The 20,209-nt window shown below is 43.8% G+C and overlaps 1 protein-coding gene across 1 annotated transcript in view; it reads right to left on the minus strand.

The window, feature by feature from the left end:
• Positions 1 to 428: 428 nt before the first annotated feature.
• Positions 429 to 20,209, minus strand: part of LOC311494180 (SLIT-ROBO Rho GTPase-activating protein 3-like) — a 29,452-nt gene continuing 9,671 nt past the window's right edge. The window contains exons 3-24 of the mRNA XM_084553091.1: positions 18,046 to 18,217; positions 17,783 to 17,945; positions 15,837 to 15,899; positions 15,574 to 15,747; positions 15,270 to 15,398; positions 14,903 to 15,124; positions 14,303 to 14,404; positions 12,957 to 13,142; positions 12,763 to 12,847; positions 12,452 to 12,479; positions 11,353 to 11,449; positions 9,595 to 9,655; positions 9,382 to 9,459; positions 8,490 to 8,618; positions 7,779 to 7,884; positions 7,395 to 7,622; positions 6,027 to 6,082; positions 5,751 to 5,922; positions 5,236 to 5,349; positions 4,924 to 5,031; positions 4,101 to 4,203; positions 429 to 3,179 (exon numbers count right to left, since the gene is read on the minus strand). Of these exons, the coding sequence (XP_084409217.1) occupies positions 2,961 to 3,179; positions 4,101 to 4,203; positions 4,924 to 5,031; positions 5,236 to 5,349; positions 5,751 to 5,922; positions 6,027 to 6,082; positions 7,395 to 7,622; positions 7,779 to 7,884; positions 8,490 to 8,618; positions 9,382 to 9,459; positions 9,595 to 9,655; positions 11,353 to 11,449; positions 12,452 to 12,479; positions 12,763 to 12,847; positions 12,957 to 13,142; positions 14,303 to 14,404; positions 14,903 to 15,124; positions 15,270 to 15,398; positions 15,574 to 15,747; positions 15,837 to 15,899; positions 17,783 to 17,945; positions 18,046 to 18,217 (2,795 nt within the window). The 3' untranslated portion in view covers positions 429 to 2,960. The remainder of the gene's footprint in view (positions 3,180 to 4,100; positions 4,204 to 4,923; positions 5,032 to 5,235; positions 5,350 to 5,750; positions 5,923 to 6,026; positions 6,083 to 7,394; positions 7,623 to 7,778; positions 7,885 to 8,489; positions 8,619 to 9,381; positions 9,460 to 9,594; positions 9,656 to 11,352; positions 11,450 to 12,451; positions 12,480 to 12,762; positions 12,848 to 12,956; positions 13,143 to 14,302; positions 14,405 to 14,902; positions 15,125 to 15,269; positions 15,399 to 15,573; positions 15,748 to 15,836; positions 15,900 to 17,782; positions 17,946 to 18,045; positions 18,218 to 20,209) is intronic.

Here is a 20,209-nt window from a genome sequence, read left to right on the forward strand (position 1 = left end):
AGTTGCCTAATGTTTTGTACCATCGTTGCATAACCTAGGCAACGGAAAAATATCTTGGAGTGGGGGCGGTCTGAAATATATATATATATAAAAAATGTTTCGACAATAAAATGGTCCAAAATGAATCGTTAAAATGTCCATTATTGCCGTTCAAAGACACAACAACCTCTTCAGTCATTCATCACTTTGTCATCTTTATTGAACTGATCTTTTATTTTTTTAACCACATATACAGTTGGACACAGTAGATTTAGTGACATCATCAAACAGTGACCCAGAATAACATGGATGATTTAATTATAGAAGTAGAATTGGTTAGAAAGAAATAAAATTAAATTAAAAAAAAAAAGCAACTCTACTTCTATGTTTCCAGTACTGAAACATGACAGAGGGGGGGGGGGGGGGGGGGGGGGGGGGGGGATAATGCCGTTTCAAATTCTTTCAAACTAACATTGCACACCTCATTGCAGAAATCAATGGAACACATCTGAATGGGACCTGCGGATGGCGCTAGAGCTAGCGAGGGCGATGAATGAAATAAGAGTTTCGGTTGCGGTTCCAAAATGTCGCCGTTTGCATTCACAGTTTAAAACCAGAGGAAGTCTCTGACACCTCTCCGATACCGGGGGGTGGTGGGGTAGGGGTGGCGGGAGGGGAGAGACGTTTCGTTCAGGCTCTTGAGGCTTGGGCACAGTTTCCAGTTGAAGAGTAAGTCAACCTAAGACCTGAGTGAGGAACTCTTACTTATTCCTTCGAAAGCCAGACCTGAGTTAGCCTGTCTCTATAACTCTGCAGAAGCCCTGAGATTCGGCCTGCGTGTCAGGCCTTGTATCACATATGAAGGGGAATGTGTTTTCCATCTGTGTCTGTGTGTGTTCTAACACTGCATGCTGCTATGAAGAAAATACTGAGCACACACCGCCTACAGCTAACGCACTGGACCGCAAAGTGTTTAATGTCCAATAAATTAATAATTAGAAAATAAATAACCATTTGTGCAAAATATCTAAATGAGGCAATCTATTGTGAGACTGAATATATTTTAGAAATTTGCGACTTTTATAGCAACTTTATAGGAAATGTTTATTTTTCATATTATTATTTCAAAAGTTTGTCTTAAATTTGAATGGTAATTCACAATTTTGCTTCATTTTTATTCTTTTTTTTTTTCTCACATTTTCACATTCTACATGGACATTTTTGATAGTCATAACATTTAGCATGGCATGGCAACTTGTATATAAATATAGTTTTCTGAATCCGAATCTGAATCTGAATTTCAACCAATCACATGCCACCTGCTAAAGCAAGCAAGCTTGACGTTGCTACCGGAATTAGCTAATTTTAGCTACAACAACACGAATGTCAAATATATATATGTCATAACAAGACTTCTTTATAGTCTTATCAGAGTATAAATCTGGCAACAGATAAAATACCTCTGCACGCAAGTAGAGCAATGGAGCATGTAAAGTTAAGCGATTAAGGCATTCCGGACAAATCGCTGTGAATTCCTCGAGTCATTAGAAGTAATTTCTGTCAATATTTGTCGTGAACAAGTTCAAGTCCACGGCAAAGTTGGTCTGGAGTCTCTCCATTGGGAACCGATTATGCTCCAGCAAAGATCTGCCGGGTGAATCGAATCACTTGGGTTAGGTTTTACGCGGTAATGTAGTCACCTGAGCGCCATGGAGTGGAATTTGTTTACAACAAAGTGGCTGCTGTCTGAGAAACTAGACCAACTTTCCACCACAAAACATCCACAGGTGGATAAGTTGGTCCGGCTTCCAGGCTATCTATGTGTAGTAGACATGGAGAACAGTTGCAAATGCTACCTCCTTAGCAGGCTACTTAATGACTCAGCATTAACGTAAACAGACAGTGTTAATGGCATGCTAACGTTTTACTGTACTCTTTTCCACATTATAGTTTCTAAAGAAGCTCCTCTGAGGAATCTGTGGAGATAAAAAGCCTTCCGTTGTGCTACTCAGGCGAAGAAGTCCTAGCTAACACAGCTAACACTATGTTAATGCTGAAAGGACTAGCCTGGCAGGCTAGGTGACTAGCTGGCTAGCTAGGGTGCAATGTAGCCTTGTAGAGAAAAGGCTTAAAAGCTTGCTTGTCTGCTGTGCTCATTAGCGGCATCAGATTAGCTTTTGAGAACACGTTGCTATTGCTAACATCGGCTAACTGGGAGGACTTATTAGCAACTGTTAAAGGTTGCCAGCTAAATATATTCTGTGCTAATGTGAAATATGTTGTTAAATGCATAGATACTGAACAATGAGTTGAGTTTTAATCTTTCACAAATGACTGGTTCATTTAGATATTCTACAAAATTCATTCACATTATTATTTCAGGATAATAGTGCTTCGTCTTTTAAACACTAAACACCCTGGGGTCCATGAACATCTTCCAAAGATCACTATTATTTAAATATAATATGCAGAGTTTAAATCTATCTGGTCTTCATGTGAAATAAATGTGGAGAGTAAAAGATGTGAAGGCACTCCTAGACACAGGCCCCAGATCAGTTTTCTGTCTCTTTTTAAACAAGTTGTAAGGTTGAGCTGATCTCAGACCTGCCGCTAGGGGGCAGCTTAAGTCTTTCATTGTTGTTGTTGTTGTTGTTGATGTACAGTAAGTATCATGGCAACCACCTTTAGAAGTCAGTCTGGTGATATCACGTCCCTGATTCACCAAAAAACTGCAAAAGCCCGGAGAACTAAAAGAGACCATTTAAAAAACAAAAAGACTAAAAAAAAACAAAACAAAAACAGCTGGAAATCTGACACACTGGACGTACAGTAACACGGCACAGAGACTAGTGGCACTATGAGATGGCAGAGACGCAATTATTATACACATGTCAAAAAAATGAAAATAAAAATCAAGATCTTCACCAAATGTACCGTCAGCGTATTAATCATCAACTCCTCGGCCGTCTATCTTCACACCCTCAGTCCACCGGTCTGAACAGGGCTCGACCTCTGTGGACAAACCCAACTTTTTTGACAGCGGGGGCAGCTTGAGGAAGGGAGGAGGACGAAGAAGAGGAGGAGGAGGAGGAAGAGGGAGCGGGGGCGGCAGGGGTGGCGCCGATGGCGGACGGCTGCAAAGGGGGCTGGCGAGAGAGGAGCTCCTTGAACACCGAGTTCATCTGACGGTTGATCATGTCCTGGGACGGCAAAGAGGCAGAGAGACGTTTAATAAGTAAATGATGAATAAGTAATAAATATTCACTTGCAGAGGAGGTCAATTCTGCCAATACCTGTAGAGACAGTCACGGCTCTATTCTTTAGGGTGAAATATCGCACATACACCGATCAGGCATAACATTATAACCACCTTCCTAATATTGTGTAGGTCTCCCTTGTGCCTCCAAAACAGTTGGGACTCATCAGAGAATGGACATGGGCCTTCTGTGGGTGTCCTGTGGGGGACTTTGGGTCCAATGGGTTGAGGGGAGGTCCCACAGATATTTGATCAGTTTGGGATCTAGTGAATTTGGAGGCCAGGTCAACACCTTGTGCTGTTCTTCATGTTTTTTTTTTGTGTTTTTGTGCCTGTGTCAGGCTGCATCCTGCTGGGGATGTCTGCTGACATCAAGGAGTGTCATTGCTATGGGGTGGGGGTGCCTGGTCTGGTCTAGGTGGGTGCTACATGTCTAAGTAACATCCACACCAATGAATGCCAGGTCCAGAAGCTTCCCAGCAGAACACTGGATTGTCACAAGATGGTCATACTGTTATTTACTTCTCCTGTCAGTGGTTTTAATGTTGTGGCTGATAGGTGGATGCCTCCAGTTATTGTACATGAGGCTATTTTTCAGTTGAGCCGGTGTCTTCTATAACTTGTGCACAAATAACTTGCAGAACAAAACTTTGTAGGAGAAAGTTGGTCTGCACCGGTGAAGATCAACCGATCTACTTTTTGAGGTGATCACCGTTAAATTTTTGTGTCCTTCTCTGAGGAGCATCTTTAGAAACTACAACATGAAAAATATTACAGTCAAACTTTAGCACGGCATCGACACCGTCTCTTCACACCGACGCTCGACCATTCGTGATTTCGTTTCGAGGCGAAACTAAGCACCAACCTTATCAATGGGTGTTCTTTCCGGCTGGGCGAACGGAGGTCTGTCTGTGGGCCTCAAGCCGCCCTGTCTCAACGTGTCCAAGGTGTGCCTTCGCTCCTGAGACCTGGAAGACGCGAAAAAAAGACGACAGAGGTTAAGAGATAAAACATAACTGACGGTGGAGATGGAGAAGAGCTGTCCTGCATTTGCTCTCACTTAAAAGTCTGAGGATGTAGTCCAGGATCTGCTCTCCTTTTCAGCTCCGTTTTTTTGATTTTATTTCCTTTTTTAACTTCTAAAGACTCCACTGTGTCCAAATTAGCTTATTGCTAACTTTGCCTGCTTTCATCTGTATTGTTCTATGTGGTTACAGTCAGTGTACCAGGGAGATAACACTGACACCACAAGGTCAAACTGGAAATTGCAACATATAATTTTGACCTCTTATTAAAAACACACATGCACTGACTCTTATCCACCCATCCATCCATGAGTCAGTTCACTCCAGCCTGCGGTTAGGATGAAGGGAGGGGCCTCTGTGGATCATCCCACAGATACTTGATCAGTTTGGGATCTAGTGAATTTGGAGGCCAGGTCAACACCTTGTGCTGTTCTTCATGTTTTTTTTTTAGTTGTTCCTAAAGTGTTTTTGTGTGTCTGTGTCAGGCTGCATCCTGCTGGGGATGGCTGCTGCCATCAAGGAGTGTAATTGCTATGGGGTGGGGGGTGCCTGGTCTGGTCTAGGTCTAGGTCTAGGTGTGTGGTCAGGGGTTATAATGTTGTGGCTGACATTCGAGTTGCACATCACGTCTGCTCTGTCCGTGCGTGTTTGTGTCGAACTTACACCGGCAGGTGTCGCGTGGCAGGGGAGGTTGGCGGCTTCTGATTGGGGCTCCCCTCGTTTCCTCTCTGTCTCCCTGGCAACGAAGCACTATCGCTGTTCACCCGCATCCTGTCGCACACACACAGAAACTTCACAACTTTGCATTGTGTGCGCTTATCGCACGTGCGTGTATCTGGGTACGACCGCGTGGAACTGATTGCATCTGTGTGTGTTCCGCAGTCCGCATCTATTAGGTGTGTGCACTGGTGTGTGTGAATGTACTCAGACAGTATGTTGCACTGTGCATGTCCGTGTGTGTGTGTGTGTGTGTACCGAGTTGTGCTCTCCGTCTGCGGATCTTCTGCTGTCAGGTTTCCAGTGCTTCCTCCTCCTCCTCCTCCTCCGCCTCCTCCTCCGCCTCCTTCTTCTCTTTTCCCTCGCTCTGACCTGAGGGAAGAGAAGAAGAGGAGAGATATATTAGGCCTATATATCAGCAGAGAAAGTACAACCAGTACAAGTTTAAATGTGGGATAAAGACAGAGCGAGAAGATAATTGTGGGAGGGAGTCGAGGAAGGAGAAAAAAAAAGTGTGAGCAGAACAAAATGACTCAGGATTCTGCAGCCAGAAGACGAAATAACGCAAAGTTACTGAGCCTGTGTTCATATTAACACACATTCATGGCTTTTTAAGAGGTCGCAGCTTTTATCTGTGTTATATTTAAAGGGGAACTACTGTTTTTTACAACTTTAAATTAACAGCCCTGCACTCAAAGTTCAGCTATCTGGGCCGAGACCCGTGTCAGGTTGATCGTCAGGGGGGGGTGTTCTGGCGTAAAAATGTCACTCACCCTTCCAGCACGCTGATGTACTTGTGCGGGATGAGACCCTTGACCCCGCCCGCCTCGCCCCTCCACCAATCGCAGGAGGCCTTGCTGTGGAGAATGAGCGGCTCGCCCTGCTTGAAGGAAAGCTCTGCCGGAGACCTCGCCACGTAGTCGAACATGGCCACCGCCTCCCACTCTGCACACAAGCGCAAAAGACGCAGCGAGGTTAAAAATCCCCTCATCACCTGAGTGTGTGTCTGTCAGCCTCTTGTCTTGTCAGCCAAGAATGGAAGTACTGACCGTCCTCGCCAGGCAGGTGCTCGGCCTCGCCGTCTCCCTCCTCTGTGATTGGTTCGCTGCACACAAGCAGAAACGAAAAAAGAAAAGTTGGACGTCATGCACAGTTCCTCTTCTGCTCGCCACTCAGACCAGTGGTCTCACCACAGACTTTCTTTAGACAGTTTGCTCATGCAGGCCTTCACACCCACAGGACGAGGCTGTATAATATTATGTGAATGTTTCATAAAGGGAGCACAGTTCAACAGCTGATTTTGGACCATTAGAGGTTTGCTTGGACAGCTGCACAGAAATGCCTTTGGAATGACATAAAACCAGCTTCAAGCCAGTTTTTATAAACTTGGAACAGATCGAATCTTGTGCTCAATTCAGTTCCATTCTATTTATTTTATTTCACCAGTAACGAGACAAATGAGCAAGGCGCTTTAGAGAACCCAGAGCCTGAACGCCCCGGAGCAAGCGCTGAGAGTTACGGAGGGCAGGAAGGACTCCCGTTTAACAGGAAGAAACTTTGAGCAGAATCAAGCCTATATAGGAGGAGGAGGGGGGGACCCATCTGCTTGAGGCGGGCTGGGTAGAGACAGAAAAAGAGAGGGAAGAGAGGAGGAGGAGAAGGGAGCAGCAGGACTGAACAAATCTCCGGAGGAAAAAGCTATTGCCAGGTCATATGTCTGCAAGAAGTCATGTGAGGAGACTGCAGATCGCATTATGCATTAGCAATGAAGAAGCTATTTTGCCAAGCATCGAGACCAGTTTTGCACGTAAAACTGACAAAATCCTGCAAAGGTGTGAGTCAAAAATAGAACTAAATGTTTTAATATTTGCATAATCAAAGATCAAGAATGAACAGAAACATACATTTGTGCAATAAGTGTGCAGAATATTTATAATTGCAATATTCATCCATTTATATTTATATTATAACTAGTTTTTTTTTTAAATACACAAATACCTTTAAGTAACTTTATGGTATCATTATTATTATTATTATTATTATTATTATTATAGATTTTTAAATTCTACATTTTGACATTTTTATTCTCTATTTATTTTTATTTTATTTTATTTTATTTAATTTTTTTTTTTTTTTTTATTTAAACCCATTATTATTATTATAGATTTTTAAATTCTACAGTTTGACATTTTTATTCTGTATTTGTTTTTATTTATTTATTTATTTATTTATTTATTTATTTTTTTATTTAAACCCATGTCAAATAGACAAAGGCGTTTTCTTAATTTGCTTGTGTTCTGTCCTATCGGCCCCTGCCGCCATGCACTGAGCTCTCGGGGCCCGCCGTAGCTCCGGGGGCCACATTTTCACAGCCAACGCCACCGCGTTCATCTCAACAGCCACTCGTCTCTTCTCACCAGTACTCCTGCTCCAGCGTCATGTGCTTCTCGTACACGGGGCCCGGCAGCTCCGATTGGCCGGGGAAGATGATGTCGTGCTGGAGTATCATGGTTTTGACGAGGTCGTTGACCTGCGGCTGCCTGGCAACAGCGTCATCGGAGTCCAACCCCCGCAGCAGGCTCGGACCGAAGCAAACGGCCAGGTTGTAGGGCTGCATCATGTTCTCATCGCTGTACTGAGACACGCTGGGGAAAAAAAGAGGAAGAAAAAAAACAAACAAATAAATAAAAAAGCACAAGCGGGGTCTCGCTATTTTTGGCCGTGGTGTGAAATTTTATGGCGAGAAAGTGTTGGAGACGTGAGAATATCCCGCTACGGGGTTTGTTTTTATTGCAGCTTACTGATTGAGGAAAGCGAAGAGGTAACGTATCACGATGAGGAGAGGCCGCGGGAAGGTGGAGAGGATCGCTTTAACCTGGGCCGCTTTCTCCGTCTCCCCTTCGATCTCTGGTCAGGGATGGAAAAAACATAAACATGAAACCATTCTAACTTTTTTTTTTTTTTTTTACAGCTTCTCCACGCCTAACAGTCTCCACGCAGGCAACCTCACCCCATGCTACCGGGGTGAGCCAGGCCGCTGATTGGAAATCTAAGAATTTATGGGAGGTAAACAAGCTGCAGGCAGGTTCACAGCCTCGGCTAGATGCGCAAATTGTGACTCAGAGTGTTTGCAGGGAAACAACAGGACAGGGCACACACCTACGGGAACAACAAGGAGGCAGTGGAAGAGAATATAACAGCCTAAGTTGCACCATCTTGCATCAACGGTGTGTTATTTTTGCACGGGGGAAGCTAACATGCGCGCGGGGGAATCCGCTGCGTGAGGCTGCTACTAGCTAAACTTGGACCAGCATGTTTATTTATAAGCAAAAAAATATATACATAAAAAGTTTAATGTACCGCATGAGTCAGCTGCAGGAAGCAAAGTGACACGTACATAACTACAAGTTACCGAAAGCAGACGTCAAAAAGCCCAAGTGAAACTGGGGTATGTTCTGAAAACGGAAGTGCGGCAAACAGATGGAAAGAATTCATGAAAAGGGGGATCTTACGGACACACTCCAGCAGCTGGGAGTAGCTGTCGTAGGGGAAGAGAGGAGGCTCCAGACCCCTGAAGTAAAGCTTCAGCACGCCCGCCACGGAGTCCAGGTCGCACTCGCTGTCCGACAGAGGGTCCTCTCCTGCAGGGAGTTCACACAGACATGGGAGATGAAGCGATCGATGCAGCGACGCACACTTTCCCCGAGAAAAAAGGGACAGAGAGTTGCTTTAAAACGCCTCGGACATATCAGCTGAGTCATTATCAGTCTAGAGATCACCCACTGCATTTTCTTTGAAGCATTTTGTTCCTTTAATTCCTGCCAGTTTTACAGAACTAAAAGAGACGCTGGTGAACTTAGCGCCGCATTTAGCCGCTAATGGACTGACTACTTCCTTCCAGATCTGCTGGAGGGCAAAGCAGAGCTAAAAAGAGAATGAATATCGAACTAACAATCATCTTGTTCCATCGCCAGCTGGTGAAAACTAGAAAAAAAACATTACCGGAAGTTTAAATTTAAAGTTTCTTCACTCGTGAATGTGAATAATTCTGCTGCTGCATTGACAGTGTTGTGCCAGGCTTTCATTGGGTCAGCAGAGATATCATGCCATGTCATGCATCACGAGGATTCAGCGCTCTCACAGGCTCATCTAACATCATGTGCTTTTTGCAAGGGCCCTGACCGTGCAGAAGGAGCCGCATGACTTCCCGCTCCACAGTTACGTTAAATGAAGTGTGCTAATAGTTATTTAGCCCGGGTGTTCTTCACATTAAGTCCACGTGCCGTCAGTGGCGGTTAAAATATCCAAGGTGGCAGAATTCTCTGTGAATTTGAGCGGGTTTCTTAACAGCTCGACAACAATTACACTTTGGTGGTTTTTGAAATGATAAAACGCAGCTCTCACCTCTCTCAAATGCATCTCGGATGAGGTTAACCTCCCGCTGGGAACCGGGAACTCTGAAGATTCCTTCATGGTGGAGGCCTGACACACACACACACACACACACACATTACGGTATATTACACATCCATCGACGCCTGGTTCTAAACACAGACAACACCTACCCGTTCTGTCCAAAGCATGGTTCGCAGCCGTGTCATAAAAAAACTGACTCACCGTGAAGGTTTATGAAACGGATGCAGCTTTCAACCACCACAGGAATCTGCTGCCCAGAGCTCTGCAGAAGGAGAAGAAGAAGAAGAAGAAGAAGAAGGATCAGAAAAGGAGAGATGAGGGGGAAAGCGTCGAAAAGGGAATGCAAAGTTAGAAGCATCCATGACAGGGAGGAAAATGTGTGGGGAAGAAGAGATACGAGGCGAGAGAGACGGCGAAGGAACAGAAGGAGAGGGTTGAAAGAGCAGGGGAATAACACAAAATGACTAAATGGCTTTTTTTTTTATTGTTGCAAGCTGGAGACGAAATGCTTGCAAGCTTCAGGCTATTTAAACTGAGGTGTAAACCCTCGTATTGTCTTTCCCTGACCCGGTATGTTTGACTATTTATAAAGGCTACAATAAATTATATTTCATCCAACTTATTTTCACCTAATTACTATATACTGGACTCTTCTTTGCAGAATTCTTGATCAGTAGACCACGTTCATAAAACATAAGACGCTGAAAATGGGTCAAATTTGACCCTGAGGACGATAAAATTACAACCAAACCTTGTACTAACGAAGTTTCTGGACATTATTGTTTTGATGCTATTGTATATTACGCTGTTGTCTTTCATCTACATCTTTAAGTATGAATCAAAGGCCAGCGCTGTTAGCTTAGCTTAGCACAAAGTCTGGAAAAGTGGGAAAACTGCTAACCTTGCTTGTCCTCTTTTGACTGAACCTAGGTGTAAACATAAATGTAGAAAAAATTTAATAATAAAAAGTCTTAAATCTTCTATTCTCTGTGCAATGCTAGGCTAAGTGGCTGCTGTCGAGAGTGGTATCCATCTCTGCATCTGACACTTAGCATTAAAGATGATTTTAGATGGTTCGCACGTATGGAAATAGCGTAAAAGTAATGGAAATAGAACAAAATTATCCAGCATATGTTAAAATAATTGCAAGTGTTTTAGATCTCCACATGATTTGGCTTCGCTCTTGACTGGCTGTCATGGCGTCCACTTATTATACAGTCTACGATCTGGTTGCAGGTTTATCTAATTGGGTGTAGAGGTTAGTAGTGTGACCTTTCAGTGCCTGAAAAGTCAAAAAAATATATATATATTTCCACTTTCCCTGCAGGTTGCTCAAACTCCAGCCCAACTGCCACGCATGCAGTTTATTAGCAGTGACAGACGGCGTTTTGTACCTGTGTCCGAGACATTCTCCTTCTTCTTCTGCACCAAGCCAAGCACCAAGCAGAGCGGGGACACAGGAAGAAAAAAAAGGCATTAGAGATTAGAGGAGAAGGGAGAGAGCGAGAAATGAGGGGAGTAAAGATTTGGAGGCAGTGGGAAGAGGCGCACATAAGCACACACGCATTCAATAAGAGGAGTCGAGAGGAGGCAGCAAAGAGGCCAGTGCATTTTTAATCCCTTTCACAAGAGAGAGGACGAGATAAAGGAGGAGGGGAGGGGGGGTTGGATTGAAAGGAGAGAAAGCCAGCAATAAGCTATAAGCATGACCGTACACATGAAGGCAGCAATAAGTACACCGGGACAGGGAGGAGGGGGGGTGGACTGTCAGCGCGTTGCATATGTGCTGTGAGAACCCCCCCCAACCCGATTCTTCTGCATCAGTGTGACAGGATTTCTGCTAAATGATTTCCTCCGGAGAGGCTGAAGAGCGGTGCAGCGAAGTGCAGCAAGCAACACGAGGGAAGTAAAAATAAAAAAACAAGAGGGTTGTGTTTCAGAGGCATGTGTCAGTGTTACCTGTATGTAGGAGACTATGTCTGTGGTGAAGAGTGTGTGGCAGAATTGGGAAACAGGTCTGGACTTCCGAACGCGCACTGACCGAGCGCATTGCATTCTGGGAAATATAATAAATAAAACGTATGATCTCATTTTACACATGGTTCATGAAAGTCAAGATCAGTTAGGTATTCTCCCCCCCTCTAAAAATAAGCTTATATACACCAATCAGGCATAACATTATGACCACCTTCCTAATATTGTGTAGGTCTCCCTTGTGGTGACTCATCAGAGAATGAACATGGACCTTCTGAGGGTGTCCTGTGGTATCTGGGAACACAATGTTGTTAGTGGGGGGGCCTTTGAGGGGAGGGGCCTCTGTGGATCATCCCACAGATACTTGATCAGTTTGGGATCTAGTGAATTTGGAGGCCAGGTCAACACCTTGTGCTGTTGCCCTGCCGGGAATGGCTGCTGTCATCAAGGAGTGTCATTGCTATGGGGTGGGGGTGTCTGGTCTGGTCTAGGTGGGTGCTACATGTCTAAGTAACATCCACACCAATGAATGCCAGGTCCAGAAGTTTCCCAGCAGAACACTGATTTGTCAGAAGATGGTCAGTGTTACTGTAACCTTAGTTATTACACACATTTTTATCGTAATAACTTATATTGTAACATGTTTATCATTTCTGTTGTTGTCTGACCCGCTTGTAGAGTCATTTTAGTTCCTACCTTACTTTGTTTCATTGATTAGGGATGTGACGCTCCTCCCTGCGCGCAGTCAGTAAGAGGAAATAAAGTTGGGTGTGCACTGTCCTGCCGTGTTGGTGTCAATTGAAGAAGATTCGAACTGTAACCCGCATTATGCCCACAGCCCAGAGAGTATGGAGAAGGCCATTGCGAGACACCAGGATTACATTATTTACTTCTCCTGTCAGCGGTCATAATGTTATGCCTGATCGGTGTATATATATAATAGAAAATTACAAATAAAAATTGCAATTTGGTTTAAATTTGGTCCATGGCTTTCCTCTTGTCCCTGTCCTCTCTGCTCTCTCCATGTCTCTATGCCTCTCTCAGTCACACACTTTATTCTCAGCTATGTGAATACACCGTTTACCTGGAGGGGTCGCTGTCAACGGCCTCGGCTGGAAGAAAGAGACAGAAAACAAGAAAGAGTGAGTTGAGATTTAACGTGTTGGTGCAAAGAATGTTTAACTTTATTAAAGGGAGGGCTCTCCAAGCTGGAAATGATGATGGGGGTGAGCTTCCCAAACATTCATAGACTGTCCCTTCAGGCTGGAGGCTACATTATAATAGCATAAACACTCGAATATCCAACTAAACTGTCAGTGTCCAAGTTGAATTGTGGCTAATGTGCACATCTTTTACAGAATTGATCAATAGCTTATCTAAAATCTGTAAAAATACCTTTCTGTATGGCATCTTGTAGAAGATCATGTTTGGCTTGAAGTTTGAAGGTCAGAGAACTGCTGGTGAGGAACTCCTTCACTTTCTAAAATAAAAAAATCCCCAAAAAACAATTTAATCTTTATCATTGATTTTATCAAATCATTTAGGCCACAGCTGAATCATGCAGACGCTTTCAACATCCATCAACTCACCGTAAAGTAGTAGGTCTCTGTCTCCTGCTGATTGGCTCGACGCTTGGCAAGGGTGAGTTTCGGGACGGCGCTTCCTCCGGGGGCCTCGTGCGTCAGGCTGCTGGGCACGTCGGGGGAGGGGTTACACTCGCTGTCGCACATGGTGTCCAGCAGGGCTACGAGCGTGGCTTTAAGCGTTTTACTGACCTGGGAGGGCAGAGAGGGACACGCAGCGGTTAACATGCTATACAGTAGTAGCACGGAACTGCTAACAATGGAGAAATTAGATAAGAAATTAGAGGACAGGAGCTTGGTGCCAGAAAAAAGAAATTAGAGGATAGGAACTCGATGACAGATAAAAGAAATCAGAGGATAGGAACTCGATGACAGATAAAATAAATCAGAGGATAGGAACTCGATGCGTAAGAGAAGAGAGTAGAGGATAGGAGCTCGGTGACAGACAAAAGAAATTAGAGGATAGGAGCCTGGTGCTAAAGAGTAGAGAGCAGAGGACATGTGCTCATTGCATCGTCCCCCAGCAGCGTAGGCCTATTGCAGCAGGAATGGTTCAGTCCAGACCTAACTGTACGCTTGATAAAAAAGGAATCAAAAATGAAAAGTCTTAAGCCTGACCTCAAAACTAGAGAGGGTGTCTGACTCCAAAACCCAAACTGGGAGCTGGTTCCACAGGAGAGGAGCCTGATAGCTAATGGCTCTACCTTCTACTTTTTGAAATTCTAGGAACCACAAGTAAGGCCTGCGCTTTGAGATCGAAGTGATCTTTTGGGATGTTATGGTACAATAGGATCTTTAATATACAATGGAGCTAGGCCTTTAAGGGCCTTGTGTGTAAGGAGCAGGATTTTAAATTCTATTCTAGGTTTTAAAGGGAGCCAATGAAGAGAAGCTAAAACTGGAGTAGTATGATCTCTCTTGGCAATTCCTGTCAATGCTCTCGCTGCGGCATTTTGAAGTGGAGACTTTTTTAAAGAGCTATCCACAGATGAAGTTTTAGGGTTAGGGACATTTTTCCGTGAAATCAGGATGGCATTACAGAGACTTCTCTTTCCAAACTATGTGCCTTTTTCTTCGCATGCACAGCAAGGAAGTGAGATGTGATCACCGGGGGACGCAGGTGGAGACAGAGGCTATTTCGCTTGTGATCACATTGTGCAGGACGCTAATAATAAAACTTACAGAGACAGGCTAACACGAAAGCCAGACCAACTTCCTCACCTACAAGTGTTTGTGGCGTCTGTTAAAACATGCCCCCATAATGAATACCCAACGGGGCGTTACCAGATTCGGATTCAAGCTAGGGACAGACGGGTCATTATGGAAACGGCGTGTAAGAACAATTAGCTGACCTCCTCTGTTTCCAAGGTAACGGCTGCCAGTCGAGACTGAAGTTGCTGGAACCTGGTCTCCAGCTCGTACCTCACTTGGCTCTCCGCGCTAACCTCGCACACCTGAAACACACAAACAAAAAGGCATAATCAAGCTCAAACAGAGTTGACAAAAACTGATTTCTCCTCCTTCTACTGATGGTCAGAAACGAAAAAGTGGTTGCAGCTAGCAGATCTGATTAGCTGTAGCTTGTTTAGCTGCAGCTATTCATCACTAAATCTCCAAAGTTCTGTTTACAAATGACTTCTTTTAAAATATGAAACCAACCAAAGAGATCATAGGTCATTGTATGCTATAGACATGATACTATGCTAAAGCTAAAGCAGAGTCTCTCCAAAAAAAGGCCCTCAATGGACATTGATTATAGATTTGGGATTACTGGGAGGTCAATTTGATCAAACCAAGTACGAAAGCCGGACTGATTTGTTAGCCTTTGCCTGAACGGTCATTTAATAGCATCTTGTGTAACGTACAGTGAAGGCATAATTTTTAAAACATAATCTGTCTCATATAATATAATAGTTATACTGATACGTGCCTTAATCTCACAGTAATCTCACCTGGTCTCCCTCGTGCGGATGGTAGCTGAATCTGAACGGGAGGCAGAAGGCCGAGTCGTGTTGCTGCAGCAATGCATCTCTGTCGCCGCCCTGGTCCAGGGACATCACGGCGGCCTCCAGCTGCTTAAGCCCCGTCTCCTCTGTCTTCTGGATGCGCCACCTGCTGGCCAGGTAGCACTTCATCACCCTCTCCATGGACAGATGGAAACCAAGGTCACAGCACTGCCAGGAGGTAGGGAGAGAAAAGGACAGAGGAAGTGATGGGAAACAGGCTGAGAGTGTTTCATCCTTGGCGTAATCTCTCAGCTATTCTTTAGAAAGCTAAAACATGCAGTCAGTCGTGTAACGTGAACGGCACGCGTCTTACGTCGATGAGAGTGCTGACGTCCTGCAGGTAGTACTTGTTCATGGCTGCGTTTGCTGCTGCCAGGTTCAGCAGGTAGTCATTACGAGCCTTGGTACACTTCAGCTGGGTCTCCTGCACTCTGCCATGCCTCTGTGAGTGCACACAGGCAAAAATAACGTACAAAACATGCTTTACTCAGAAATACAGACATAGAGGAAATTTGAACACCTAAACACAACAGGAAGAGGAAGTGGTTTGTTCAGCGGAAAAACCACATTAAGACTTCCTGCGGCCTGCTCTGTCTTTCTTCGTCTCTCACACTCACCTTCTCCATCAACCTCTCTATCTTTTTCACAGAGCTCCGCCTCTGTCCGACCAGTTGGCCCGGGCCGAGATCTGCCGACTTGCCGGTTTGTCTCTCCTCCAGCCGCTCGGCTTCCTTCAGCTTCCCCTCCGCTATCAGGCAGTCCGTGTGGTACTGGTTGTAAGTCTTCAGAGCCTTGATGAACCCCACATCAGCACTGTTAGTGTCACTGCACTATCTACATGTATTTTTTACGTGCAGGATAAAAAGCTAAAAGTGCTCACCGTCTGCAGTTCAGTGGTGACCTTAAGCAACTCATCCTGCATCTGGATTCCAACTTCTTTGCTCTGCAATGATAAGAGTGTTAGCCAAAAATACACTACACTCATGTCTGGGTGTTAATTATTTTAAAGGACCAGTCTGGAAAATGCTGCTTTCAAGTTGTCATGCTAGGCTAAGCTAACTGTTGGGTTGCTCTAGCTTTGTTTTTAAGCATACAAACACATGAGAGGTATCAGTCTTGTCATTTAAATTCAGCTGAGATAGATAAATAGTCAAAGTTTCGTACTACTCTTGTGTCCGTAGGCTAAACAAAGCGCTAAACAAAGCGCTAATGGCAGCATGAGATTAGCTTATCTTAGTTCCTGCATGTGACCCATAATTCTGCGAACACAGACGAGGTGTATTCGGTTAAGGTAGATAGATAAATAGATTGACAAGGTTTTCCTGTACGCTGCTGTTTCAAGTTGTCATGCTAGGCTAAGCTAACTGTTAGGTTACTCTAGCTTTGTTTTTAGCGTACTAAATACCAATCTTGTCACTTAGTTTAGTTTAGATAGATAGATAGATAGATAGATAGATAGGTATCATGGTAGGCTAAGCTAACTGTCAGGTTGCTCCAGCTTTGTTTTTAGCGTACAAACACATGAGAGGTATCAATCTTCTCACTTAAATTAGTTAAGATAGATAAATAGTTATCAAAGTTTGGTACTACTCTGTGTCCGTAGGCTAAACAAAGAGCTAATGGCCACATGTGATTAGCTTAGCTTAATTCCAGCATGTGGCTACCCATAATTCCTCAAACTGTTTTTACATTCAGTTTTTGTATATGTTAATTAACCACATTTAAAAGTGTTTATATGCATGTGGTTTTATTTTCTACTTTTGTTTTAAGTTTTTATGCTAGGCTAAGCTAACTGATGTGTACTCTGGCCTTGTTTTTAGCTAAGCACATATGAGGAGTATCAGTCTTGTCATTTAATTTTAGTGAAGAAAGTGTACATAACTCAAAATGTTACTCAATAAATAAGTAGAAAATAAAGTAATGCATTATTTGCAATGGTTTTGTTAAGCTAGGTCATTCTGTTTTAGTTTTTTATTATTTTACAAGTGCACAGCATTACTTTGGCAGCAGTAACATATTGAATCTAGAGCTGGAAGTGAGAGTAGAAAAGCTAAAAGGATCCCGTTCTGTCTGGCGTCGGGCCAAAAGCTGCTTTGAAATGACTTAATTAAGATTCTGTTCACTTTTCAGCCACAAGAAGGTACAGCATGTCTGACAACCAGTAATTTCAACAGGATGAGTCTGTGTACTTTATGTGATTAATGAGACTGCAGATGCCACCGTGCTACCGGGACAAATATATGAAGACGCAAGACTTTGTTCTGCGTTCGGTGGATGTCAGCGTCTATAGTTTTTTCCGCGGGTCTGTTTGCTCGCCGAGGCTGACAGCTAACACCTGTAGTCATTTGAGTGTCGTGTTTTACTACTAAATCAACATGGCAGCACTGATGAAGTGAGTCTCGGGCTTCATTTTCTCAGAGAAGACAGTGGGGAGTAATTTCAGTTGTGTTTTGGAGTAGCTTGAAGTGAAATCATCTCTACTTAATTTGAAAAACGCACATTCTGAATATGTCAAAAGACGAGAGCAATCCTGCCCCGCGAGAATATTATTTTACGAATATTATTTTAAGATCTTATTAATATGCCCCTATACTAACCAGTGTAAGCAGTGCATGTCTCTAGTGGGTCTTTGTCTGCACAGAGAGGAGACGTTACATACATTAAGCAGATGTAAGAGGAATACAAATATGTTTGATCCTGCTTGAATTGTGCATGAATTACATGCATTACTTATAGAAAGACTATCCCAGGTTGTCCACTGAAAGCGATGGGACCTCCGTGGGACCCCTAGTGGGACACGTGACCTCACACCGAGCACCCTCTCACCCGTTTGTGCAGGCGGTGTGTGTCCTCCGTGCTGTGCACCAGCCTCTGAGTGAGCGTGTTGCAGCAGGTGTCGCCCAGTGCTGCATGTTCCCGGCTCTCCAGACGGGTCTGAGTCAGCAAAACAGACCAGACCTGACACACGGACTGACCCCACTGCTCCTTCCTGCAAGGGGGGGGGAGGGCAATAGACACACTCCCTGAGCACACCTCACATAACACTCGAGATGGACAGAAGATGCATATTCATGCACGCACACACTTACTTTTTAGTCTTGTGGGTGAATCTCTCTGTGAGTTTGTCGAGGGCGCGAGCGTATTCGGCCTCGATGTCACCGCGGCGCCGCAGAAACTCAGACAGGTCTGAGAGCTGCTGCTGCTTCACCTCCACCTGAGAGTCTAAAATCTTTATCTGGTCTGTCAGCTGGGCCCGCAGGTCTGGAGATAGCAGAGAGACGGGGAGATAAATACGTGGTTATAAGCCTGGATACATGCTGACATATGCAAACAGACACAGAGCGAGAGAGAGAGAGAGAGACGAGAACATACATTTATGAAGACTGTGATCAGAATCTTTTGCAGGAGGTGAATGTACCTGCTCAGCCAGTACATGAAATATTTACCAAACCTCTCACTGTAGCTCCAAAAAAAAAAAAAAAAGATTCAAAATTCATCTTACAACAGAGAGTTTGAATCTAAAGATGGCTGTCTTCTTTGAACTCCAGTGCAGGAGAAGGAGGAAAAGGTTCTGATTTTAACATATTTAGGTTTAAACCATGTTTCCCAAACGTTGTGGCTTGTCACGTGACTTGATAGCAGTTCAACCAAAGAGTGACTTTCATACCACTGCACTAGACTCACTGTCTGCTTCTAAAAGGTGTTTTGTTTTAGTACTTTTACACTCAGGTGTAAGGTTATCCATAGGCTATTCCCCAGTTTCAGGATTTCATGCTAGGCTAAGCTAACTGCTGGGTTTTCCTCGCGTTGTCTTTTGTGAAAGCATAGATAGCATGTGAATACCCATAATTCCACAATCTGTTGATTTTACATTCTGTTTTTTTTTTTTTTTTTTGTATATGGTAATTAACCATGTTTTAAAAGTGTGTGTATGCAGATGGTTTCACTTTTGGGTAGAAGAAAGTTATCAGTATTCCCCTGTTTCAGGATTTCATGCTAGGCTAAGCTAACGTTTGGGTTGTACCCATAATTCCACCATATTGCGTTTACATTCTATTTTTTTGCATATTAATTAACCGTTTTTAAAAAAATATGTGCATACAGAAGAAGTTATCAGTATTCTCCTGTTTCAGGATTTCATGCTAGGCTAAGCTAACTGTTGTTTTTAGCATACACACAGATAGATAGATAGATAGACAGATAAATGTGTTTAAATTGGCAAACATCAAAGCTTGGGTCTTCACGCTATTAGAGCTAGTGACCACATGTGTTTAGCTAACCTTCGTTGCAGCCTGTGACTACCCATAATTCCACGGCCTGTTTTTTCGTATATGCTAATTAACTATGTTTTAAAATTGTTTTTATGCAGATGGTTTCACTTTTGGACAGAAGAAAGTATTCCCCTGTACCAAGACTTCATGTTAGGCTAAGCTAACTGGTCGGTTGCATGCACACATGAGAGGTAAGAAGTCATTCTGTTTTAGTTTTTATTATCTAGAATAGAAAAGCTGAAAGGAGGCTAAGCTAACTGATGGGTTGCGCTTTGCAGAGATCGACAGATAGATAGATAGATAGATAGATAGATAGATAGACTGTGTCTGCATGCTAGGCGTAGCAATGACTGTGGTTAGTTTAGATTAGTTCCTGCATGTGGCACGTAATATTTTTCATTTAGGGCTTAATAATCATGTGTCTGGAAATGATACCCACGTAAAAAAGTCTAAATCATGCCCTAAGTCTCTTGCAGTCACACATTTCTCATTAATATCTCTATCTGCACAGTTAATGATCCTGTCTTGAATCATTAAAGTCTTTCCTTCAGGTGGCAGGATTTAATAACAGCGGGCTTTGATTGCCTCTGCAACACATTTGACGGCGACGTATGGATTATCACACGCGGCTCACTTGTCAAAATCCATCGTAACATGATATCATGCACACCAGCTTGCATGCACATGCAGCTAAACCAATACTGCAGCGCCCCTGTGTTGCACTTTGCTTTGAAAAGGCTATCACACAAACATCATTCTCTCAAAGAACACCGCCATCGCTTTGCTCCCTCACCTCTCTCCCTCTTTCTTTTCCCTTATACTTTCCCACTCTCCCCTCTTCAGCCCATTCCCTCTCTCCCCTGCTTTACTCTTTTCCTTTTTCCTTGTGTGAGTACACAGCCCCGGGCTGACTGGATGTGAGGAGACAGCATCACTAATACTAGCTATAAATACACCCCTGTAGTACAGTACAGAGATCCAG

This window comes from Chelon labrosus (genome assembly GCF_963514085.1).
Source record: "Chelon labrosus genome assembly, chromosome: 10".
In the NCBI taxonomy this organism is placed as follows: domain Eukaryota; kingdom Metazoa; phylum Chordata; class Actinopteri; order Mugiliformes; family Mugilidae; genus Chelon; species Chelon labrosus.